General features: G+C 37.9%; 1 protein-coding gene across 1 annotated transcript in view; it reads left to right on the top strand.

Annotated features, from left to right (window-relative positions):
- LOC5578571 overlaps window positions 1-27,331 on the top strand; it is a 185,967-nt gene that overhangs the window by 132,073 nt on the left and 26,563 nt on the right. Inside the window, exons 3-4 of the mRNA XM_001663912.2 lie at window positions 496-587; window positions 674-784. Coding sequence (XP_001663962.2) covers window positions 496-587; window positions 674-784 — 203 coding nt within the window. The remainder of the gene's footprint in view (window positions 1-495; window positions 588-673; window positions 785-27,331) is intronic.

Genomic DNA, 27,331 nt, shown 5'->3' with positions numbered 1-27,331 from the left:
CAGAAATAACATTTTTTTTTTCATATAATCTTGATAGAAAACAAATTTTTGAGGCAAATTTTCATGACGGAGAAATTTTTAAAGAACAACATTTGTTGAATTTTCATTTTTTTTTTTTCAATAAGTTTTGCACGGTGCTCCCCTGACCGTTATTATCAGAAAAAAATCTCCATCAAAGTTGTGCTCACCATTCGATTTCTATAGCTAAGCTGCATGTCTGGGCCAAATTTAAAAAAAAATCGTAGGGCCCGTTTTGAAGTTACGCCCTTTTGAATGTGTAAGTTCACTAATTCTAAGGAAATCGGAGATATTCAAACGAGTTTTCATTTGCCGAGATTATCAGGATAGATATAATATGAAAATTTGAATCAAAGCATTGAATGACGCCCCCTATCTTCATAAAAGAAAATACATTCTGACCCATGCAAGCGCTCGGAAGTCGAATCAGTTACTTACAAGAATCATTTCCCCTCTTTCTCCCTCTTTCCTCCGCAGTGCTTAGCCTTAAGGATTTGAAAATCTTCGTTCCGGATGCAGTCATCATGGGAAATGCAGCCACACTGACGTGCCAATTCGAGCTGGAAAAGGTAACTAACTTCGAAGACGACACCATCCCACCGGGAATAAACTGATCCGTTTGGTTCCGTTCCGTTCCGACTTTCATTTATTGCAGGCCTCCCTCTACTCGGTTCGGTGGTACTTCGAGGCCGAGGAATTCTACCGGTACGTGCCGAAGGAGTCACCCCCAGCAAGGACATTCCCTGTTTCTGGCATCACAGTTGATGTGAGTACACTAGAACCTTGTTCTACGAGATTTTTTCTATACAACAAAATAATTTATATAACTTTTTTTACGAATTTCGTAAATCGAGTTAGGACAATTAAACCGAAAATTATGTATTGAAATAGCAAATTTTGTATAAATAATATGATTTGTTATTAACTCAGACTTTGTTAGTTATCACGAGTGTATTCTTAGAAATATTGTTACATTTTATTGAATTCCTTCGGCTCAGAGTATCAATGTACCTGTATCACGGTATACGAATAAAAAATTGGCAACTTTGGCAAAGAAAGGTCTCTGTGGAAGAGCTCATTGAATACTAAGCTGAGAAGCAGGCTATGGCCTCGTGAGGACGTAATGACAAGAAGAAGAAGAAGAAATCATATTTTTTTGAAATAATAATGATGAATTTCTTACAAGTAGACTCCAAAATGCAAAACCTAGTTTTATGAACTGATTCAATTTACGAACCCCCAATCAGGTTCGTAAATTGAATGTCCAGTGTACCCACCTTCCTACTGACAAATTGCAACTGTGCATGCAATCAAAAGTTGGATCGCTCATTAGCAAACTGACATCCGCTCAGAAGAGCAATAACAATAAAAATAATTGCTCTCATATCTCATAAATAAAATTTTAATTATCTTACCTCTCATCGTTGGCTAATGTCAACCTGCAGGTACGGGGAAGAGGAGGCAATTACTTGGAAGCGAATCGTCGCACAGGTCGCACCACACTCTGGGGAGCCATAATCAACCTCAAGCTTTTTCACAATTAGTTAGGCACTTTCCAACGTTTTTCCCCGGCACTTGACGCACATTGAGGCAGGCAAGCAACCACTCGTGCGAAAAGGTACTACGCCCAGTCCTCGGTACTTTAGAGAGAGAATGGCCTTTTAATTCCATTGCCACTTGCAGAAAGTGTGCGCGCGGGCGGCGATGCAACAGTCTTCTTTGAGATTGGAAACACTTCCTTGGGCAAAACGCGAGCACCGGAAGTAGCTAGTGCCGAGTGGGAGGTTGCGCTTAGCTGGTGGTCTTTTAATAGGGGGTGGTTAATAGAATCCTATTTTGCGAGCGGTGGAACGTCTACCGGGAAAGGAATTATGAATCATGGTTTCACTACTGGTGAAGAAGAATGGTTTTAGAAAATCCATATGGTACTCAGATGACGAAGTCTTTTTTTGCCAGCTGGATGCTTGGTTTAATCACAAAAAAATGTAATTCATTAATAACTAATTTGAAATCAATTATAAGCCAACTCAAAGCATCAAAAGCTATTCTGAACAGTCCGGTTTGTATCAAATATCAATCAAAAGCATATTCATATTTAATTCAAAGCCAAATAAAAACTTCCTAAAACTAGACCTAACACAATCATACCAAGTTCGAAGTAACTACCTTGTTGTCGTTTACTACAGCGAAGCGTCACGCCATTGCCAGGCGTATTTTGGGCTTCATCTTCGTGCGTCATGGGCGATACTGCTACTCGCCAGGTCCTCTTCCATTCCGTACAACCAGCGTATATGTGTTCTTCCTCGAACTCGCTTACCTTTACCCGATTCCCCGTAGAATATTACTTTCGCAATTCTTTCTTCCGAAATTCACACTTAGCCCACTGAAATCTGCCATATTTTACACGTAATAATATTCGCATATTTAAACACTTTGTGTAACTCGCGATTCATGAGTCTGTGCCGCTCACTATTTTCTAGTTTCTCATCGAGTATTGCCCGCAGCACTTTACGCTTGAAAACACTGAAGACTTTTTGAACTGCTTCTTACAACGTCCATTATTCGTGACCGTAGAGAGCCGCCGAAAGAATCAAAGTTTTGTACGGGGCAAAATTTGTCTACGTATGAAAATTGCGGCTCCAAAGCTCGTTACGTAGTCCATAAGAGGCCCTATTCGTTGTCGCAGTACGTCTTTTAATTTCACGGAAACGTTGACACCTCGTCTGCAATCCGAACACTTGATTTCGAACCATGTAGCGTCGCACGCATCAACCTTATTAGTTTCGTCGGAAATCCATGTTCTGACACTATCTTTCCTAGCTCATTTCTTTTCATTGAATCACACGCCACCTTGAAATCAGTAAACAGATGGTGAGTCTGCAATATACTCCCGGAATTCTGCTAAGATTATTAGCAAGTTAAACATCTGGTCCGTTCCACGAAAACCAACTTGGTATTCGCCGACGCAGAACTTCTCGATCGGTCTCAGTCTCTTAAACAAAATGCGTGCTCTAAAATTGGCGCACTACAGACTGTGCCCTTTCCTTGTATATCAAGCGTATGAGGCCATCCAACCAGACGGTGGGTATTTCTTCGTCCTCTTATATCTTCTGTAGTACTCTGTGGGTCACTTCCGTGCTTGAGAATCTCGACCGGGATCTCGTCCTTCCCAACAGCCTCACAGTTTTTCAGCTCGCTAACAGCCTTTCTAACCTCTCCTATGATCGGTGGTTCTAGAGCTCGATCGTCATCGTCAATGTTTTTTTTTCCTGTTTCTCGCTACATTTCCATTTTTACCGTCCAACAACTGTTGAAAGTGCTCCTTCCACTTGGCAGCCACCACCGTTTTATCGGTCAGCAAATTCTCTTCTCGATCATTGCACATGGCGGGCATTGGTACGCTATTGTGCCGCGCGCCATTGATCGTTGCATAAAATCTCCGCATATCTTTCTGGTTCATGCTAACTTGAGGATCAGTAACCACACTTTCTTCGTGCTGCCTTTACTTTCTGCGGTGAATTTACTTTTCTTTGGCTCTCGCAGCCCTGTACCGCTGTCTGTTCTGTCGGGTATCGGCAAGAAGCATACGGCTTCAATCGATATTCTTCACGTCTGTCACTCTCTGGCACTCTTCATCCAACCAGTCGTTTCGTCTTCGTTGAAGATCAGTGCCAATCACTTCTCGCGCCGTTGTTGTCACAGCTTCATGGATATGATGGATGGTTGTATGGATAGGGTGCCACTGGCTGTTGGCATGTCCGGAAACGTTGATTCTTCTCAACTGATCGTCTAGCTGCTGGCTTCACCGTGCAGCTAACCTATCAGTCGACAAGCGTTGAATGTTGAACCACAGTGTTCTGTGATTTCGGAAACTCGTAACGCTGGATAACCGCGCCCGAATTTTAGCTACAACAAGATAGTCATCCGAGTCGATTCTGGGGCCTCGAATCCACCGCAGAAAGAAAAGGCAGCAAGAAGAAAGTGTGGTAGCTGATGCTCAAGAAAGCATGAACCGGAATGATATACCGTACCAGTGCCCGCCATGTGCAATGATCGAGAAGAGAATTTGCTGACCGATAAAACATCGGTAGCTGCCAGGTGGAAGAAGCACTTTCAGCAATTGTTGAACGGTGAAAATGGAAATGTAGCGAGGAACAGGATGAACATAGATGATGACAATCAAGCTGTGGACCCACCGACCATAGGAGAGGTTAAAAAGGCTATAAGCGAGCTGAAGAACTGTAAGGCTGCTGGGAAGGACGAGATCCCGGTCGAGCTTCTCAAGCACGGAAGTGAGCAGCTTTACCAGTCGATCCACCGAGTACTTCTGAAGGTATGGGAGGACGAAGAATTGCCCACCGGATGGTTGGATAGCCTCATGTGCCCAATCTACAAGAAAGGGCACAAACTAGGGTGTGCTAATTACAGAGGAATGACCCTGCTGAATTCGGCGTACAAAATTCTGTCGCGCATCCTGTTCAACAGACTGAGACCGCTCGAGGAGTCCTTCGTCGGCGAATACCAAGCTGGTTTTCGTGAGGGCCGTTCGTCAACGGACCAGTTGTTTAGCTTGCGAATGATCCTAGCTAAATTCCGGGAATATAACTTGCAGACACACCATCTGTTTATTGATTTCAAGGCGGCGTACGATTCAATGAAAAGAAATGAGCTTTGGCAGATAATGCCTGAACATGGTTTTCCGGCGAAACTAATTAGGCTGATACGTGCTACACTGGATGGTTCGAAATCAAGTGTTCGGATCGCAGACGAGGTGTTAACATTGTTTGTGAAATTAGACGGGTGGAAGCAGGGAGACGCACTTTCGAATTTACTGTTCAACATTGCACTCGAGAGTGCTATTATGAGATGCGCCGTGCAGATAAATGGCACTATTTTCACAAGATCGCATATGCTCCTTTGCTTTGCGCACTATAGAGACCTAATTGGAATCGATCGCAGGTCAGTGGAAGAGGCCTTAATGTTGAAAAATTGTTTAAAATATACAGTCAACCCTCCATGAGTCGATGTTCCATTACTCGATATCGACAGCTTTCCAAAGAAAATCTGTTCCATGACTCGATATTTCCACGAGTCGATGGTCCCTTTAATATCGACTCATGGAGGTTTGACTGTAGTGTATTATCTGATATGCTTTTTATCTTATTTGAATAGACTTAAAAATTAATCAAAACTAATTTCAAAGTTATGGGTTGCTTTAGTTTTCAAATTTAATCGAAAACTCATCCGAAACCCAAAAAAAATCCCTTTAAAAACAATGTAAAGCAAACCCCAAGCTAACTTGACGTCAGTTTAATACCCACCGAATCAAGGTCAATGTCAAGCCATATTCGAGTCAACCCGGTCATGCAAATAAAAAAAAAAGGTTTTTAAAAGCCAATTGAAAATCAATTTCGAACAATTCCAACTACAACTAAATCTAAATCACAAGCCTTACAAAAACAATTTGAAATCTTCTCGTCTTCAATTCCAAGTAAGTTTGCAGTTCTTTCAATACTACTCAAAATAAAATTCAATTAAATTTAAAATCAGTTTAATGACTATTAAATTTCAATAGAAGTCAATTGAATAAATGCATGTTAGGTCTAAACCAATCTTAATTCAATCCAAATAAGGCCAATTATGATTTACGATAATATTCGTTTATATCAAATCCAAATTAAAAAGTGGTTCTAGAGTCAACCCATGGGACCCAATAGGAACTCAAAATTAAACAAATCGTCAGCCATCCAAGCCATATCAAGGCTCATCTTGTTCTACTCCAAAATCAATTCAAGACCATTCCAAAGCCAAGCCAACGTTAACCCAATGTAAAGCTGATTCGAAGCAAATTGGAAGCCAGTTAATGTGAAGTCAAAGCTAATCCAAAACCAATACAAAACCTATTCGTAGCCCAAGCCAGTTGAAAGCTTATTTAAAACCTATTTTGAGCTGAACCAAAAAACATCTTAGCCGAAGGATTGTTTCACAGTTTCAAAGGGTTGTTCAAAGGCAAAAATAAGTAACTGGGATCATCTTTAGATAAATTCGAAAAAAACGGTGAGCTGTGACTGGCAAATTTATTTGGCAAAGTTATTCAAATTCAGATGTTATGAAATTTGTGGATGACAAACGAATCACTATTTGTAGTCATAATGATGTAGTAGAAAAATATAAATGGTATTATTAAAACATTTCGCAAGTGTGTTTAATATGAAATGTCTGAATATACTTGAGAATGTTTTAGATTCGGATTGTGAAGCTGCTTATCTTCGTTTGATTGTATCAAGTTTCCCTTCTTGACCGAATCGGCACAGTGTGGATGTGTTTGTAAGAAACTTACAACACATTCTTGTGTTTGCTTCCTATATGTAGCAGGGTTGAACGTTGGCTAAGATTGAATGCATCAAATAAGTATTTGTGATAACTTCAGTTTTGAAGCAGTGTGCGATGCCGACTTCTGCTTTTCATCACGATCACCGATCACGATCAGCTGATTGTTTTGTATACATCTTTTTCATGACTAATACTTGCAAACTCATACTAAGAACCGAACCTATTCTATAGTGGTTATCAGGCTCAATGGTAAGGGTGCCCTAGTGTAGATGGGGTTATGAAACTCAGAGGAAGGAGTGTCTCAATAACACTCAGAATTTGGGTGTAAATTTTTCAATTAGGGTAATATTTCCATATGCACTTTGATAAGTCTGGAAAGCGTGTGCAAATTTCTCGGAGGAAAACATCATTTAAGGATATCTCGGAATCCAAATAAGATAGATTATTCCTGTCTTTGAAAAAGTTGTTCAGAGTGAGCCAAACTTCCCCTAGGAACCCAGAAAAGTTCCGAATTCATCCACTAGAAATCTACATGAAAGACCGAAAGACTTTCCTGAAAATAGAAAATTCATATCCCGTTTAGATTTAAGGACATTTCTCATCTACAACTTACTGGTATTTACGTACACCACCGTCACAAAGTGGATGAATTCAGAGCCTTGCAAGTTCTTTTGGAAAAGCTCTTCTCATTCTGAACAACTTTTTCGAAGACATATTTATTATACCTTTTCTAAAGATTCTACGATATCTCTCAATGATATAATACTGAAATCACGAAGTGGATGAATTTGGAACTATTCAGGAACTTGCGAGGAAGATCTTCTCACTCTGAACAACTTTCTCAAAGACAGGAATTGTCTATCTCGTTTAGATTCCAAGATATCCCTCAATAACAACGTACCGGAAGTGCTCATGTACACGGCGCCATGCATTTTGAACTTTGCAGTCCATTGGGGCAGCTCGGCTCACTCTGAGCAACTTTCTAGAAGACAGAAATTTTCTATCTCGTTTAGATTTCGTAACTGTGACCCTAGCGGAAGCTCCCGTTTGGATTCCGAGATATCCCTAAATGATATTCCACAGGAAGTGGTTCGCACACTAGCGCCACGTAGTGGTGGATTTTTGCATCATAACATATACCATAAGGAAGCGTCCTGTACCGAGAGTTGGGGTTATGCCAATGTCAATCGTCAAGTTTAAATTTAATTCAAATCCAATTAACAGAGTTGAAAATTAATCTATGGCCAAATCAAATCCATAAATAAGCTTACTTCAAGTCAACCTTTTTAATTTTGCAACCATTTCAAAAAACAATCAAAATTGAATTCAAATTTGATGGAATTGACAGACAAATTTTAAACAAATTAGGTTCAAATTCAAGTCATTACCTATCCAAGTTTATGTGAAAGTTGTGATTGTAATCGAATAGTATCTTTTCCCCACAGAACAGGAGCACTGCCTCTCGGTGGAGGGAATGAATTAATCGTAACAAAGTAAAACACAACGTAGGGCTTGGTCAACCATGGACGAAACATAGAAGTGCAGAGCTAATCTACAAAAAAGGCTTATGCTGAGCCAATCATTTTGCATTCCAAAGGCTAAAATCAATTTAATGTTAATCCAATGCCGACCTTCATTAAATCTTAATAAATTCAAATGCCAATTAATTCAAATAAAATTCCAACAGAAAGCCTGTTTCTGCGGATACGATCCGGTAGGGAATATTTATACGAAAGAGATGTGTTCGAATTCACGGTTTATTTCTGACTGATATGTAACAGATTTGGCCTCCTATTTATATTCCACTCTTTCCTATTTTGTTGCATGGAACATTCTAGTCGCCTATTGTTGTATACAATAATGTACACTCAGACAAATGGACTATCGATAAACATAGGAACCTCTTATGAAAATTCGCCACAAGAAATCGGATTGAAATCCATAAATTTGCCTTATGAAACCGAAATTTGAAAACAAAAATAGTTTTCGCGGCAACCTGGAATCGAACCAAGAATCTTGCGATCGATAGTGAGGTAGGCTACTTGCCTACTAGTAGACTTAGTGGTGGATCCGGGATGGTGGTGATATTTTACTTAATTAAAAGGCTCAATTAAGTGATGATCTGAGACCATCGAATGGAACTGGCTGTATTTGGCTGGTCAGAGGTATTTTATACCCGTCCAGCACTTCAAAAGTGTCGCACTACATTTTACAATTACATAGGGTCTATCGGAAGACTTCTGGAGTGATTTGTGCTTTGGTCAGCGCGTGACAATTAAAGTCCATCAAGTGGATGACTCATAGCAAACGAACATATTGCAATCGAACTGTGCCCCCAATGGGGCGACGGTTCGATGCAGTCTTTCGCGCGCGTAAGCATAACTATTTGGTAGGTGCTATGTGTTAGCACCGAATTTAAATATTGCGCATGGGCACATGTTTTCACAAGCACACCACACCTCCCCCCTTTAAAGGAGAATGTTGTTAAACATTCTGACTAGCTATCACTCCAAAAGACTTTAACATATTTTTATTATTACAATTTTTTATATATTTTTGTTTTTGTTAGAGATTTTTTTTATTCCTATGCCTACATTATCAAAAGAACTAATAAAAAATATTTAGAAGTTTTTTTTGTATAGCGTCTTATTATTTAGCATATATATATATATGGGAAAAACATAGGGGTTCGCATTCTTGGGTTTAAAGTAAATGATTTTTACATTTTTATAATTCGGTTTTTGTGAATTTTGTTTTCTTTTTTATTATTAATATTTACTATTGTACAATTCATGTCATCTATATGTTTAATTTTGAATGGTCCTATATAATGCGGTTCTAATTTTTTTCTGTTCTCATTTGTTATATAGACTAAATCTCCTATTGCAATGTTGATTGGGTTTAAGTTTTTGTTAAGTTCGTTAGTTCTTTTTGTCTTTTGTTCAATCAAATTTTTCCGGGCTATTTCACTTGACTTTTGAAGTTTGAATCTTAATTCTGAATAGTATTCGTCTAAATTATATATTGGCTCAGTTGAAAATTTTCTCATATCTTGTGGAAGTTTGGCTTTCCTACCTAACACGAGCTCAAATGGCGTTAGAGTTTTCAATTTTCCCGGGATTCGACTTCCCGGGAAACGGGAAATAAAATTTTCATTTCCCGGGAATTCCCGGGATCCCGGGAAATCCTGAAAAACGTGATAATAATGCAAATTTGATGTTTATTTTTTTGTAAATTCTCCGTGTTTCATGTATATTGTATTTAACCCCCTTTATTTATTTAAATGACTGAAAATAACAGCAAGAATCTTAGAATTACTCTTGTTTCGAAGGAATGTATCTCCGTTTATCTAAAAATATCTTGCCTTCGTTTTATGAAATTACTTAAAACTTCGTGCAATAATATTAAAAGTGAAGGTCATTTTTTACAAATCATATGAACAACAGTGAATAAATTTTATCAAGCACTAAAATAAGAACCAACTAGAGTCTTACATTGAAATTGTGACAGTTACATTGAACATAATCCATATATAACACAATAATCCCTTAATTTATAAAATAGATCACTTGAAACATTTGAATTGCATATAATCTTGAAAAAGCAAATGATATGCTTTTTTATAACTATTTGATAACGAACTACAACAAATAAAAATGGATATATAAATAGTGATCTAGTAAGGACATACAGTATTGGACAAAACATTTGCCACTTTTTAGATTTTCCATACAAAATGACCAACTCTGGTAAGCTATATTTCGGTTATTTATGAATCGATTTGAATGAAGTTTTGGCAGAACATCAGACATAACTTGAATTTTAACATATATTTATGAGTGATATTTCCAATCACAAGTTCAAAAGCAGTAACGGTTTGACTTAAGTGAATTTTTTGACGATTTTTTATAAATGACATAACTTAACATATTGAAGGAATAGCTTCATTCTATCTTTAGCAAGGTTGTAGGTTTTGACGAGATGAACAAGTTTGCTCAAGACAGTTTTTGTGTAGGGCTATCAGATTTTGAGATATATAGTTTTGAATTTTTCGTCGAAAATTACACTTTAGTCAAACCGTTTTTACTGTTAAACTCGTGATTGGAAAAATTATTCAAAAATATATGTTAAAATTCAAGTTATATCTGATGTTCTGTGAAAATATCATTCGCATCGGTCCATAAATAACTGAGATCTAGCTTACCAAAGTTGGCCATTTTGTATGGAAAATCGAAAAAGTTGCAAATGTTTTGTCCAATACTGTAGATAAGATGGTATGACATGAAAAGTAATGATGACATTAAATCTTCGAGCTCTTAAGCGGAATACCTATGAGTAAATAAAACCCGTATTTATTATTATACCTATTAATTCTAACTAGATGTACTACAGATACGCGTATTTCGACCTTAACTGTAATCGTGTACTACACTCGACACTTTCGAAGTTGAGTATAGTATACGACACTGAAGATGGCCTTACAGTTGAGGTTGAAATACGCGTATCTGCTTAAGAATATAGTAGAATTATATGGTATAATACTAAATTTGGTATTCAATTACTTATGAAAATTAAATTGTGCGATAGTTTTTGTTTGAATAAAGATGATCAATTCTTTAATAAAATAGGATTTCCCGGGAATACGGGAATCCCGGGAAACAGAAAACTTGTTCCCGGGAAACGGGAATCCCGGGAAATCTCATTTCCCGGGAAATTTTTCCGGGATTGAAAACTCTAAATGGCGTGTATTCGGTATCAGTATGTATAGTGGTGTTATACGAAAATTCATAAAATTTTGTCCATTCATCCCAGTCATTATGGTGAACATTGGAGAAATTCCTTAGGTATTCGTTCAGGCACCTATGATTCCTCTCTAAAGCACCTATTGACTGTGGATGGTAGGCTGTTGAAAAATTTTGCTTAAAATTGAGAATTTGACTAACTTTCTTGAGGACTTCGTTATTAAACTCTGTACCTTGATCAGACCTTAACTCTAAAAATGTCCCATAATTCAAAATAAAATTCTGCACCAAAGCGCGTGCTATGGTATCAGCTTCCTTATTTTCTAGCGGTATAATTATAATATATTTAGTTAAATCGCATTGCAAAGTAATGCAGTACCGATTATTTTTAATTGTTCGTGGCAACGGACCTACTGTGTCAATCGAAATGATTTCGAATGGCTTGGCAGGTGTTGTCGTTACCACTGATGCTTCTTTCGTTCGTCTCGTTACTTTGTTAATTTTACAAAATTTGCAGGCCTTAACAAACTTTATAATTGTGGTTCTCATGCCTTTCCAATAGTAAAGGTCTCTGAGTTTAAGGTATAGCCGGTTTTGTCCTATATGACCACCTGTTGGAGTCATGTGGAAATCGTGTAATATGTTGTCGATCTCCTCAGAATTCGTCAATTCTTTTGGAGGTCGGTAAAGTATTAGTTCGAAATTACGGATCACGTCTAAAGCAATCCTTTTGAAATGTTGTAGTGGTATATGTGTCAAGATTTCATTATTTGTCGACATTGCTATCTTTTTATTTCTTAATATTTCATTCATCTCTGAAAGAGCAAACTCTAGCGTCTGACTTTCATTTTCGTGAATTATATCTTGTTTAAGTGTAATTAATGTTTTCTTCATATTTTGGTTCATTATTTTTATTACAATCATATTCTGTTGCATGCTTATACTCATTTTTTGTAATTTTCTTATTTCTGCCGGCGATTCTGTTTCATACACAAGAAGTTGATCAATCTTCTCTTTTGGTGAAACAATATGGTTTTTGTCATGTCCTTGTTATTTCTTGGTCATAGCTCTAGTATGTACCATAAGAATATTATTGTTTTTTATCTCCTCCGATGTTACTATTCTGGATAATGCATCTGCACCAACATTATCCCTTCCTTTTATATAATGTATTTCAAAGTCATAATCTTCAAGATCTAACCGCATCTGCGTTTTGGTAGGTTCTTTCATACCAAAAAGATAAACTAGAGGGCGATGATCTGTTTTGATAATAAATTTTCTTCCGTACAGATATGGTTTGAAATGATCTATTGCCCAATGAATAGCAATCATTTCTTGCATAATTGTAGGTTTTTTTGATTCAGCGTTAGAAAATGCTTTACTCGCAAAAGCAATTGGCAAATCATTTCCGTCATAATCTTGAGACAATACTGCTCCACAAGCAATGTTGGATGCATCTGTTGTCAATGTGAAGGTTTTTGAAAAATCAGGATATTTCAAAATTGATGAGGATAGTAATTTGTTACGAAGAGTTTCAAAAGCTGTTTGACAATCTTCATTCCAAGAAAATGTTGTATTTTTCTTTAGAAGGTTATTTAAAGGTTTAGCATATGTGCGAATTTTGGGATAAATTTCCTATAATAATTACAAAAGGCAACAAATCGACGAATGTCGTCTGCATTTGTTGGCTTGGGATAATTTTTAACAACTTTAAACTTTGAATCGTCTGGTAGTATACATTGATCTTTAATTTTGTGTCCTAAATATATAACTTCTGTCTTAAAAAATTGGCACTTTTCTGGATTGAGTTTTAAATTATAACATCTCAATCTGTCAAAGACTCTTTTCAAATTATTTATGTGGTGATTGATGGAACATCCGATTACCACTATATCATCTATATAAACGAATGCACATTCAGGTGTCAAACCTGCCATGGCAATCGTCATCATGCGTTGAAAACTATTTGGACTTATATTTAGTCCAAATGGTAAACGCGTAAAAGCATAATGTCCAGAGGTTGTCGAGAATGCGGTGAACCTTCTGGAATTAGAATCAAGAGGGATTTGATGGAATCCTGCCATTAAATCCAATGTGCTGAAATATTTGGCTCTCCCTAACTGATCCAATATAGTATCAATCCTGGGAAGCGGAAATCGGTCAGCTAAAATCTTTTTGTTTAATTGTCTGAAATCTATTACTAACCTCCATTTTTTTTCATTTGTGCTCGATTTTTTAGGTACCAATAAAATTGGTGAATTGTAAGTCGATACAGAATGTTCAATAATTTTGTTGTCTAGCATTTTTTTAACTTGGGATTCAATTTCTTCATTGTGTGCATGAATACTCCTGTAATTTGGAATGTAAACAGGCACACTGTCACTTAATTCGATATGTTGCGTATAGAAATTGTTTGTAGTCAAATTATCTTCCCCTAATGCAAAAATATCATTATATTCTTCGATAAGGGTTTCAAAAGGTTTCATGGCAGTTAGAGGTAAATTTGAAACACTTATTTTCTGCTTAATTTTTTCAACTCGTGTAGGAACGTTATTATTTTTATCAATTTTTGCTACGATGAAATTTTTTAAAGGTATCATCATAGGTGTGAATGGTCTGATTAATGCGGGCTTATCAGTTGTGTTTATAAATTTTACATATTGTGCTGAAGGTGATGCTAATGTGTTTCCGCAGAAGATTCCTGGCTGAATCTCTTGAGAACATACCAACATGTCTTCAGTTATATTTAAGTAATTTAAATTTCTTATAACTTCACTTCGTTCGGGGAGTATGATTCCTTCATTTAAATTGTCTTCAATTGGGATATTTACTTCTTCATTGTTGTGTCTAAAATTTAATGTCCATGATTCATAATCTATGGTACATCGAAATTTTGCTAAAAAGTCTCGGCCTAGTATGCCATCTGTGAATATTGGAAATTGTTCATCTACTAATTGGAATTCATGTTCTAATGTAAATGAATTCTGAAATGTAAGCTGAGTTGTTGTTGATGCAAGGGTTTCAATCTTATTTCCAGATATACCTGAGATCATGCATTTTTGATCTTGGTGTAATAGTTGATTATTTCGAACTTTGTTCAGTTTAAATATAGAAATGTCAGCTCCAGAATCAACCATAAAGGTGCATGTTGAATTAGACATTCTAACATGTGCCTCAATGAAGTTTGAAGCTGATGTATTTATTGTGTATATCTTTGAAGTTGTCCTAAAAAATTAGGTTGTTGTTGTGTGTTTGGTTGTATATTTGGTTGTTGAGTTTGGTTATTTTGTCTATTCTGTGTTGGTGTTGGTGGTGCATTTTGTTCATTATCGGTATTTGCGTAGAAGATACGTGATTGCGTGTTACCACGATACGATCCTCTACCGCGTTGGAAACGTGGGTTTTGGAAATTATGTTGGTAATTTCCTTGACCACGGTAGTTGGAAAAATTCCCGCGATTACTAAAATTGGAGTAATTTCCGCGATTAGAGAAATTTCCGCGATTTCTATTGTAGTTTTCGTGGCCTCCTTGACGATTGCTATTGGAGTTTCCGTAATGTTTTTTGTAACCATGGCGGTTAGTAAACATGATCTGATTTATGTGTGTTGTTGCGATAGGTTCATTTTCTGTTGCTTTTAATATTGCTGCGGACAGTGTAGAAAATTGTCCGGCTTTTAAAATAAGCTTGGTGTCGTTATTACGAATGCCTGAGCAGAGAGCTTTGACGCCCTGCTTTGTAGCCATTTTGCTAGCAACATCTAATGGAATGTTATCGGTTACTAGTGACCTTTCGAGAAGAAGAGTTAGATTTTCAACTTCCGTGGTGAATTTGTTAATATCACCAGTTTGCTTTATATGATTTAATTTTGATATGTAAACGTCTGGAGATGTGGCTAAACCACATTTATCCTTCAACTTGTCAATAATATCGTTTATTGTTGGTGAGTTATCCCCAACGGCTGCTCTAGCCTTTCCTGTAAGTCTTGTTTTTATAAATCTTATCAGTGTTGCTAGAGCTGCTGCTTTTTGGTCAGCAGTTGCCGTATTGAAATCCGTATTAACGGAATCTTCAAAAAGTCGGACTGAGTCGATAAACGCTCCTAATCCTTCTTGATTTCCATCATAAATTGGTATAATTGATGTTCCCAATTTTAAATCAACTTTTGGAACTGCCATTATTTTGTGTTTTTTATATAAACTATTAAAAAATATGACCAAATGAGTTACAGTTTTTAGTTTTATTAAGTGGCCTGTCGCAGTGTCCAGGCGCGTATCAATTGTAATTTTTATTTTACTAAAAAGATTCCTAGCTTCTGATAATAGCAATTTTTGCTGTGTTTGTGGAAAATCTTCTACAAGATATAAGATATCCTCGTAAATTTCCCTAGCTCTTTTTCGTTTTGAGACTAATGTTTGTTTTAAATATCTCCTTGAAGGAGCTTTTTTAAAATTTAAAATGATTGCTTCTAATTCTTCAAGAAGTTTATGCACTTGTTTTTCCATTAAGGAATTTTAAGGTAATTACCTGTGGTACTACGGCGGAGGCGCTCTCCTCTACGCTCGTTGTTGTTGCTTATGATGATGACGGCGGAGGCGCTCTCCTCTACGCTCGTTGTTGTTGCTTATGATGAGTTGTGCTGTTACTCAGCCTTGGTAACGAATCCTTGTGGCTGGTTTCTTCATAGTGGTTTTGAGTTTGGCAGCCAGTGCCTTTACTTTTTCTATGTCCACCTTAACTTGTTTTCCCCACTGTACGATGTTTTGTTGAGTCTCGTTTTCAATTTTTATGATTTGAATAGGTTGTTTTGATTTCATAGAGTTTGATTTTTTCACTTCTGATTGTCCTTTATCTTGTTTTGGTTGTTTTTCTTTTTCATTACAAAAAACCTTTTTTAAATGTTCTCTTTTTTCACTTACTGTACTAAGTGCCAGGCTATGATATGCCTGCACATTGGACACTCTTTGTTTTACCATTTTCGTCTGTTCTCTTATTCACTTAGATAATAGTTTGTTAGCCACATAAAAAGGCTATAGAATGTCACTAGTTCTAAAATTGCTGCTGTCATGAATAGGGAAAGACTGAGTTTATCCATTATTTTCACACGACGTAGTTTTTTTTTCACATAATCACGTTTCTGTTGCTGATGTTCTTGAGTGTGTTTTTTTTTTTTTTTTTTTTTTTTTTTTTTTTTTTTTTTTTTTTTTTTTTTTTTTTTTTTTTTTTTCACGCAATGGTTGCCACTGTAGGAGAACGACGGCTGCGGTTTTCAATCTCTCGTATTAGAATTTGCCAGATAACTCGCAATAATAGTGCAGCGATAATAATCACCATGCATGTAGCGATTACGTGTACTGGACCAATTCCTGATGCCACCGGTAATGACTGTTGCTGTTGTCCTGTTTGCTGCTGCTGCTGCTGCTGCTGCTGCTGCTGGACCACTATTTCCTCTCGGGATTCTGAACTTCCCATCTTCCTTTTGTATTTCGTATGTTTTTATCCGTTTTTCATTTGTTTTAGCGATAATTAGCGTATTTCTGGAGACGGATTGGCGGATTAACGGAGAAAGCTGCTCTATCACCCTAACAGGCTGCTTTTGGTCTGTTGTCCGTTGATATCGTTGCTTATACGGGATCGCCCGTGTTAAGGTTCCCTCCGGGGCGTGCTCTGCGATTTGCTGTTCCGGTGCTTCCGTTGGCTTTTATGCGTCCTCCAGGGCCTTGTAGGTTCCGATTAGTCCGGTCGCCATGAGGTAGGCTACTTGCCTACTAGTAGACTTAGTGGTGGATCCGGGATGGTGGTGATATTTTACTTAATTAAAAGGCTCAATTAAGTGATGATCTGAGACCATCGAATGGAACTGGCTGTATTTGGCTGGTCAGAGGTATTTTATACCCGTCCAGCACTTCAAAAGTGTCGCACTACATTTTACAATTACATAGGGTCTATCGGAAGACTTCTGGAGTGATTTGTGCTTTGGTCAGCGCGTGACAATTAAAGTCCATCAAGTGGATGGCTCATAGCAAACGAACATATTGCAATCGAACTGTGCCCCCAATGGGGCGACGGTTCGATGCAGTCTTTTGCGCGCGTAAGCATAACTATTTGGTAGGTGCTATGTGTTAGCACCGAATTTAAATATTGCGCATGGGCACATGTTTTCACAAGTACACCACAATAGGCTCGTGCGTACACCCCGCACCTATCGACGCCTTGATGTGGGGTGAAACGATAAACGATAAAAACGATACTTTATGGCTCAGAAAATCAAGGATGTTTTTTTGCTTCAAAATTTTAGATTTCCATTCTAAATGCACTTTTGTCAATGTTTTACCAAAGACAAATTAAAGACCTCCATGTCCCTTGCAGTTGCACAAAATTGTATGGCTCATAAGGTAATCTAGAATGCCGTGAAAAGTCTTTAAACTTCATTCAATTAACAACCATATGCATTGGTAAAAAATGTTATTTTAATACAATCAATGTTTGTGGACGGTTTTCATTTATTGAATTTATTTATTCATTATTACTGAATTCAAAGATATGTCGAAGAATTATTCTGTTGTCAGAAATCGCATTATAAAAGAAAATTCCTGTTCAATAACCTGGATTTATAACTTATAAGGTTGAGTATCAGGCTCGGTTCCAGTAGGGACGTAACGTCAGGAAAATGAAGAAAAATAAGAAGAAGAGTATACGTAACCTTTTTTAACATAGCCTCTAAATTCGACAGGCTAAGTGCTATCGAGGTGAAAAATTCATTCTTCTACTTAAAATCAAGATGGCGTCAAAATCCAAGATGGCCACCAGATTTTTTCACTCAAAATATTATTCTTATTCTTTTCTCGACTCGAATAAAACATCAAAGGTTGAAAACTTGTTTCTTTGTTGTACAAAAAATTATGTTTGTATTGATTGCACTCGCCATGTAAGTCAAAATCGTAGAACATGATTTAGAAAATCGTTCATTTCATAGGGAAAATACCATTGCTCACCTAGTTTCTGTAGCCTATCTTACGCAATTTTTCCTCAGCTTTCTGATGGTGATCTCAGAATGCAAAACTAGCGGTGAAAAAACGGTTTTTCTAACAAAATTCAAAATGGCCGCCAAATTTTTTTTTAAGTTTAAATGAAAGCTATATCCTTTATCTATACGATGCCACTAAGTTTGCTATGTGTTCCAAGCGAAATATGAAACATATCACGTGAAGAAATACCCAAGTTTTATCAAAAAATGGGCTTTTTTGCAAACTGTTCAGCTAACTGACGTACGAGGGGTCCACCAATTTGAGAAAACAGAAAGTACCACCCTTAAGTTTTATCGAAAACTAGCTGATCACATAAAATTGGAATTCTAACGATGGGTGCCGATGGCGGCCTGGTTTCAGCGAGAATTGCTCAATGGAAAGTTAATAAAAAATCAATTTGAAGCAAACAAAGTGCCATTTGGCTTACGATTGACTTTTAACTTACTTTGAATTGAATTTGAATAGGATTTGAGTTTTCAGAAAAATCTTACTGAAATTTACTAAAGGGCCTATGTAACAATGAGAGATTTTTTCCTCTCTCGCTCTTTTTCGATTTTAACAATGCAATGCTAAAGCATATGGGAAATGTTTCACTATGGATCGAAGGACAATGCCCTTGGCTAGCGTTTCATACAAGAAGCGCAGAAGAAGAGTTAAATGTGGCTCAGTTTATGATTGAAGAGAGATAAACAATGATACCCTCTCAATGATCGCTAGAACCTTTTGAAAATTTTCTCGATAAATCCAATAGGGTAGAAGCACCAGTTTTGGCCATACGCCGGTTGTAGCCATAGTGGATTATACACCGTTTAACATAGCCAATCAGCATGAAACCTTTTGTGTTCAGTAAATCACATTCAAATGATAGTGATACATTCATTTACTTGTCCGAATTGATTCAACACATAAGAAAAACAATTCATTTTCCTTATAATTTCAACTTCCATACACCTAACCAGGGTACTCCTAATTTGGCCACTCTCGTAAGAAATCAATGTGATAGACCAATTTAGGAACCGGAACTAAATCTATGGCCGAAACTGGTTCTGGTGGTCTTTATTGACCAACGAGATTTTCAAAGCGAAAAACTGGTCTTAGCTCAGTTCCGATATTATACATACATAATATGGATTGAAAGCTTTCATTTGACATATTTGTAGTATGAATAGGGCTTTCCACACAATTTTTATTGAAATTTTCTCTTAGACTGGCCAAAACCGGTGTAAAATCAATTCCTATCCGTTCAAATACAACTCAATGCCATTTTGGATCAATCCAAAAACAATACAAAACCTTAACAATTTAAATGTTCGAGCTCAAATCAAAATTATCTCAAATTCGAATTAATGAAACAATAATAATATGTCAGATTTCTAAACGAAAATAGCTTCAGTTTACCCACATTAATCAAAATTGTCACCACCTCTACTCGCACATCTGTCACCAGAGCCCACAAGGACGTTACTCGAAGCGCTCTAAACTCATTTCACACCCGCCCAGCTAGGCTGTCGTCCCGTTTTTCACCGAGCGTGGATGGCATTGTTGTTGTCACCATAACGAACGCTCACAACGACAATAACTTTCTGACGGCAATGCAATGGGTTCATTGCCTGCTCCTCCTCACTTCACCAGCTGACAAATGCATTGTTCCACGCGAAATGATGGCGGATGTTAATTAAAAAACACTTTGTAATATTTTAGCACTAAAATGTGTGTGCGCCCGTGCCGGTTTCCGTTCTTTTTTCCTCCACCCAACTATATTTGCTATGGAAATATATATGAGAATCTCGTCGTTGAATAGACCACTATACCATCCGAGAGAGAGACTCACACAAAAGATGGCGCGCACAATCGTTTCCCACACGCGGCAAAGTCAACTGCCAGCATTGTCGCCATCGCCATCGTCGTAACTAAGCACAAGGCTCATACGTTACACCAGCGCGAATTCCAAAGGACTTGTGATCTAGTACTGCTGCATCCAGCGGTAGTCTTTGTTGTCTGCATCGGCTGGTTGGTTTGCTGGCGATATGAATCGAAACTATTGGGGCCACTTTCTGGGTGGCTTTCAGACGGTGCCGTGGATTGCGCTTTCCGTGGTCCGGTCCCCGATAACAGAACCATTCTGCTTCAAACAAAATCCCGGCATTCAATGATGAACTGCGCTTTTTTTTTCGAAGCTGTGGAACCTATGGTAGGTGTTGAGTCGAAGCAGGGCAAAAGTAATAACCGTATGTGACGGTGGGCTTTCAGGAATCGAACCGTGTCCTGACGATGGTTCTTTGTGTAATATTCATGGCATGTTGTATCCAATCTATTGCAGGATTATGACGTGAATCAGTCCCAGGTTGAAAAACACTCGTCGGCGTTGCTTAATCTGATAATCGAATTAGCTGCATATGTTCATTGGAATTACTGAACACAATTCCATTCGGAGAATGAAATATTAATCTTCGTTGCTATTTTAAGACTGTTAGAGCTTAGAACGAGACTAGTTACATTTCCAATCCTGTTCATTTCCCGATAAATCCTGTTCAGGATTCAGTTCAAATCCTGCTAGGGATTCTGCTAGAATCCTGTTCATGATTCTATTCGAATCCTGCTCAGGATTTTGCTCGAATCCAATTCAGTATTCTGCTCGAATCCTGCTTAGGAGTCTGTTCAAATTATTTTCAGGATCCTGTTCAAATCCTGTTCACGATTCTGTTCGAATCCTGTTCACGATTCTTCTCGAATCCTGTTTGCGATTCTGCTCAAATCCTTTTGAGGATTCTGCTCGAATACTGTTCACGATTCTGCTTGAATCCTGTTCACGATTATGCTCGAATTCTGTTCACGATTCTGCTCGAATCCTGTTCACGATTCTGCTCGAATCCTGTTTACGATTCTGCTCAAATCCTGTTGAGGATTCTGCTCGAATACTGTTCACGATGCTGCTCAAATCCTGTTCAGGATTCTGCTTAAATCCTATTCAGGATTCTGCTCGAATCCTGTACAGGATTCTGCTTGAATCCTGTTCACGATTCTGCTTGAATCCTGTTCCCGATTCTGCTCGAATCCTTTTCACGATTTTGTTCGAACCCTGTTCAGGATTCTTTTTTGATCCTGTTCAAAATTCTGTTCGCGATTCTGCTCGAAGCCTGTTCACGATTTTGCTTGAATCCTGTTCACGATTCTGCTCGAATACTGTTTACGATTCTGCTTGAATCCTGTTCACGGTTCTGCTTGAATCCTGTACACGGTTCTGCTCGAATCTTGTTCATGATTCTGCTCGAATCCTGTTCATGATTCTGCTCGAATCCTGTTCACGATTCTGCTCGAATCCTGTTCACGATTCTGCTCGAATCCTGTTCAGGATTCTACTCGAATCCTGTTCACGATTCTGCTTGATTCCTGTTGACGATTCTGCTTGATCCTGTTTACGATTCTGCTCGAATTCTGCTTACGATTTTGCTCAAATCCTGTTCAGGATTCGGTTTTGATCCTGTTTAAAATTCTGTTCACGATTCTGCTCAAATCCTGTTCACGATTCTGCTCGAATACTGTTCATGGTTCTGCTCGAATCCTGTTCAGGATTCTGATCGAATCCTGTTCAGGGTTCAGATCGAATCCTGTTCAGGATTCTGCTCGAATACTGTTAACGATTCTGCTTGAATCCTGTTCACGATTCTGCTTGAATCCTGTTCACGATTCTGCTCGAATCCTGTTCATGATTCTGCTTGAATCCTGTCCAGCATTCTGTTCAAATCCTGTTTAGGGTTTTGGTCGAACTTTGTACAGAATTGTGTTCGAATCTTGCTCAGGGTTCTGCTTGACTTTTGGTCAGGATTCTGTTCGAATCCTGTTCAGGATTTTGCTCAAATCTTGTTCAGGATTCTGCTCGAATCCTACTCAGGACTCTGCTTAAAATCCTGTTCAGGTTTCTACTCGAATTCTATTCAGGATTTTGCTCAAATCCTGTTCAGGTTTCTGCTCGAATCCTGTCCAGGATTCTGTTCAAATCATGTGTAGGATTCTGGTCGAATTTCGCTCAGAATTCTGTTCGAATCTTGCTCAGGGGTTCTGCTCGAATCTTGTTCAGGATTCTACTCGAATTCTGTTCAGAGTTCTGCTCAAATCTTGTTCAGGATTCTGCTCAAATCTTGTACAGGTTTCTACTCGAATTTTGTTCAGGATACTGCTCAAATCATGTTCAGTTTTCTACTCGAATGCTGTTTAGGATTCTGTTCAAATCCTGTTTAGGATTCTGGTCGAATTGTGTTCAAAATTTTGTTCGAATCTTGCTCAGGATTCTGCTCGAATCTTGTTCAGGATCCTGCTGTAATTCTGTTCAGGATTCTGCTCCAATCTTGTTCAGGATTCTGCTCGAATCATGTTCAGGTTTCTACTCGAATCTTGTTCAGGATTTTGCTCAAATCCTATTCAGGTTTCTGCTCGAATCCTGTCCAGGATTCTGTTCAAATCATGTATAGGATTCTGGTCGAATTTCGCTCAGAATTCTGTTCGAATCTTGCTCAGGGGCTCTGCTCGAATCTTGTTCAGGATTCTACTCGAATTCTGTTCAGAGTTCTGCTCAAATCTTGTTCAGGATTCTACTCGAATGCTGTTTAGGATCCTGTTCGAATCCTGTTCGAATCCTGTTTAGGATTCTAGTCGAATTGTGTTCAAAATTCTGATCGAATCTTGCTCAGGATTCTGCTCGAATCTTGTTCAGGATTCTGCTGGAATTCTGTTCAGGATTCTGCTCCAATCCTTTTCAGGATTCTGCTCGAATCATGTTCAGGATTCTGTTCGAATTTTTTTCAGGATTCTGTTTGAATTTTTTTCAGGATTCTGTTCGAATCCTGTTCAAGATTGTGTTCGAATCCTGTTCAGGATTTTGATCAAATCTTGTTCAGATTTCTGTTCAAATCTTGTTCAAGATTCTGTTCGGATTCTATTCAAGATTTTGTTAGGCCTGTTCAGGTTCCTGTTCGAATTTTGTTCAGGTTCCTGTTCGAATCCTGCTAAGAATTATGTTCGAATCCGGGACCGGGTTCTGTTCGAATACTGTTCGGCATTCTGCTCTAATCCCGTTCAAGATCCTCTTCAAATCCTGTTCAGGACTCTGAATCTTGTACAGAATTCTATTCGAATCCTATTCAGGATTTTGTTCCAATCTTGTTCAGAATTCTGTTCGAATCTTGTTCAGGATTCTGTTCAAATCCTGTTCAAGATTGTGTTTGAATCCTGTTCAGGATTTTGTTTGAATCCTGTTCAGGATTCTGTTTGAATCTTTCTCAAAATTCTGTTCGATTCCTACTGTAAATTCTGTTTGAATCCCACTCAAGATTCTGTTCGTATCCTATTCAGGATTATGTTTGAATCCTGTTCAGGATTCTGTTCAAATTCTGTTCATTATACTTTTCGATTCATTTACAGGATTTGTTTTCGAATCCTGTTCAGGATTCTGTTCGTATCCTGCGTTGGATTTTGTTCGAACCCTGCTGAAAATTCTGTCCAAATCCTGTTCTGAATTCAGTTCGAATCGTTCTCTGAATTATGTTTCGATTCTTTTTCATGATCTTATTCGATTCGATTCTGTTTTGTTCGACACTACCTATTTGAATCCTGTTCATAATTCTGTTTGTATCCAGCTCAGGATTCTTTTCGAATTATTTTCAGTTCTGTACGAACTTCTCGAATCCTGCTCAGGATTCTGTTCAAATCCTGTTCAGAACTCTGTTCGAATGCTGTTCAGGAGTTTTATATCTTTATATATCTTTTTTATATTTCTGACTGAATCCTGTTGAGATGTCTGCTCGTAGTTGAAGAAAACTAAGTTGACATGTAATGCTTAAATGTAGAACCCATCTCAATGAAATATTTGGTAGCTATTTTGTAGACGTTGCTTACAAAAGGAAATCAAAGTGCATTGCTAATTTATCCTTCCAGCAGCAGATTGTCCCCCTGTATCAAATTGCATGCTCGTTATATCCTCCCGAAAAGCATTTCAACAAACCAGCAGATTACCCCAAGGCCCCGGATGTAAGCTTTCTCTGCACTGAAACACCAAGGGAACGAGTTTTCACCGTTCGCTCACTCCCAGATGTCATTTCCACTTCCGGCCGGCCCCACTCATCGGTTCCAAAACCTCAATCCGACAAGGGGGGCCGTAGAAAAACATGTGTTTTCCTAGTGTTGCTATTTTCCGAAAAACCACTACACCATGTCTGTGATGTGCACAAATCTTACCCCTCAAGGGGCAACAGAAAAGGATTTGCCAACTCGAAAGCTCGACAACGAATGACAGTGCACAGAGATGGAACAGCAACGAACGGATTGGCAGAAGTTGCAACCAGTCAACCGCCCATTTCCGGGCGCGAGCGCAATTTTCACTCCCACAACAACTGCCGAAACGAAACCCCGTCCCGACTAGTTAGAACTAACAGTTTCATAATTTGATGAGTTATTCAGTAGTAATGGTCATTTTTTGAAACAACGGTTGTTACAAATTAGATGCAAGATGTTGTTAAAATAATTTTAATTTTGCACTACGACATACCAAATTTTAACATATTTCGTAACAAATTCTACTTATGGTAAAAAATAGTTTTGTAAAAAACTGTATATTTTGAACTCTTTCTTTTACTGTTATCACAACAATCCTATATATAATTTTCATAAAATCTTACATTGATTCTATTTCAATTATAACAAGATTGTTAAAAAAATTGTTACACCTCTTTGCAAAATGATCTGTTGGAAAGTTGATTGATGCCACATTCAAAAAAATGCCATATCTAACCATATTGAGATAATCATATCTCGTTTTTAATCATTCATGATACTGCTTGCAAGTCAGGATCGCCCCGGGGGAGTCCTTGATGCAGGGTTGAATCCAAATCGCGTCGATCCAGGAAAAATTTAATGCAACAGATGGTTTCGTTTTGCTCGGAATTTGGAAATTCAATCAATTTTTTCCGCATCTGCTGGGAAATTCAAATTACGTTTACAATGTAGCGTTCATATCTCTGTGCTCCTGTGCCCGGTGAAACAACCTCAATTTGCCACATTACGGTGATGAATGGGGATGCCCTGCGGGAAAAATACCGCGTTCAGCGGGTACCTGCTAGCAGATTTTACAACTAAATCACGTAATATGCAGAATTTTTGATTCGACATGCAGACAGATCGAGTTGCATGTTCGACAGTGAAAATCGGATGTTCATTTTTTAATTGAAAGGAACTGTTTTACAAGTGAAACGTTGATGTTGATGATGTATGTTACCCATTGGCCTAATTTATGTAGTTTTCTGTCAGTGAAATGCTCTCCCGTGGAAAAGTACTAATGGTGCATCGAGTGCGTGAGATATGTTGATACGTGGGGAAACAGAGATTGGAAAAGTTCTGAGCGAATGCAGAGCAGAGTAGTCACAAGGTCCCTGTGGAGTGAATTACATATATGTCGTTGGGAACGAGATTCCGACGTTTGGAAATGAAATCCACGACTGAGTTTTTATCAGTTTCTATTCCCTAGATGGAAAGGACTAAGTTTATGATTGCATGAAGTTTGAAGAATTAAATGCTACTTTAATATCGATAATAAATCCAACAGAATCATAAAATGAATTCTGAATATGACTCGTACAGAATCCTGTACGTGTACATACTCTGGGCAAACCACTAAACAGAATCCTGACCATTTTTCTAACGGAATCCTAAACAGGATTCAAAGAAAACCCTGATAAGGATTTGGGCAGAATTTTGACAAGGATTCGAACAAAATCCTGAACTGGATTCGAGCAGAACCCAAGTAGTAGTGAGTAGTGTAACAAACTGAGCTGGATTAATTTTGAATCCTAAGCCAAAAGTGCAACGAATCCTTAACAGGATTTACCCTGAATCCTGAGCACGATTTGCTTCGAATCTTGACGAGGACTTGCTCTGGATTCTGAGAGCGAGATGAACTTTAAATCAAGGACAGGTTTTGGAGAAAATCCGAAGCGGAATCTGTTACGAGTCTTGTATTCTTGAGAAGTTTCTCTCCGAATACTCAGTTGATTTTAGTCAGATGCCCGTGCAAAATTTGTGACATATGTTGAACAGGATTTGCTTCAAAATGTGAGCAGGATTAGGTCCCTTAACCTGAACCGAATTCGTTCCAAAATTTTAGCATGATGTTCTTCAAATTTTGAGCCTGATTTGCTCCGAATCCTACGTCTTAAGTTTTACAAATTCAAGCTGGAATTTATTCTTAACCATGAGCACAACTCGCTAAAAATTCTGAGCATAACACACTCAGAACCATGAGAATAGTTTGCTCTTTCACTGTTTCTGTTCTGGATTATTTTCCTGGATTCTCATCAGGATTCTGTTCCTGAATGCTGTTCAAGATTATGTTTCTGGATCCTATACAGGATTGTTTTCTTAGATCCTCATCAGGATTGTGTTTCTAAATCCTATTCAGGATTCTGTTTCTGAATTCTGTTCAAGATTCTTTATTTTAAGCTTGTTCATACTGGATACTGGATACTGCTCCTGAATCCTGTCCAGGATTCTGTTCCTGAATCATGTACAGGTTTTTGTTCCTAAATCCTGTTCAAGATTCTGTGTTTAAACCCTGTTCAGGATTCTTTTCATGAACCCTTTTAAGGATTCTGTTTTTGTATCCTGTTCAGTATTCTTTTCCTAAATCCTGTTCAGGATTATGTCTCTGAATTCTGCCCTGGATTATGTTCATGTTTTTGAATCATGTTCAGGATTCTGTTTCTGGATCTTATTCATGATTGTATTCCTGAATCCTGTTCAAGATTCTGTTTCTATTCCTGAATCTTGTTGAGGATTCTGCTCCTGAATCCTCTCCAGGATTCTTTTCCTAAATCCTGTTCAGAATACTTTTTCTAAACCCTGTTCAGGATTCTGTTCCTAAATCTATCTATCTATATAGGGGAACTTACGTATTGTCGGCAGCCTAAGCAGCTGAACTTTTAAGAAGGGAATTTTACGCAATAATAGAGTACAACAATTAGCAGGAGACACCTAAACTACACTTGAGCACTCTTCGTTTATTGATTGTTATACATAAAACACTATTTTGTTCTCTTAATCTTCTATTTTTCCTCACCAAAGTCACGAGGCACTTGTTCTTTTATCGGCAATGCAATTACTATTGTCGGCAACAAAAATGTTCACTTCGGCAATCCAAAGCTGCGCAAAAACTAGTTTATGTATT

This window comes from Aedes aegypti, chromosome 1, assembly GCF_002204515.2.
Source record: "Aedes aegypti strain LVP_AGWG chromosome 1, AaegL5.0 Primary Assembly, whole genome shotgun sequence".
Classification (NCBI taxonomy): domain Eukaryota; kingdom Metazoa; phylum Arthropoda; class Insecta; order Diptera; family Culicidae; genus Aedes; species Aedes aegypti.
This window is presented reverse-complemented; position numbering and strand designations above follow the sequence as displayed.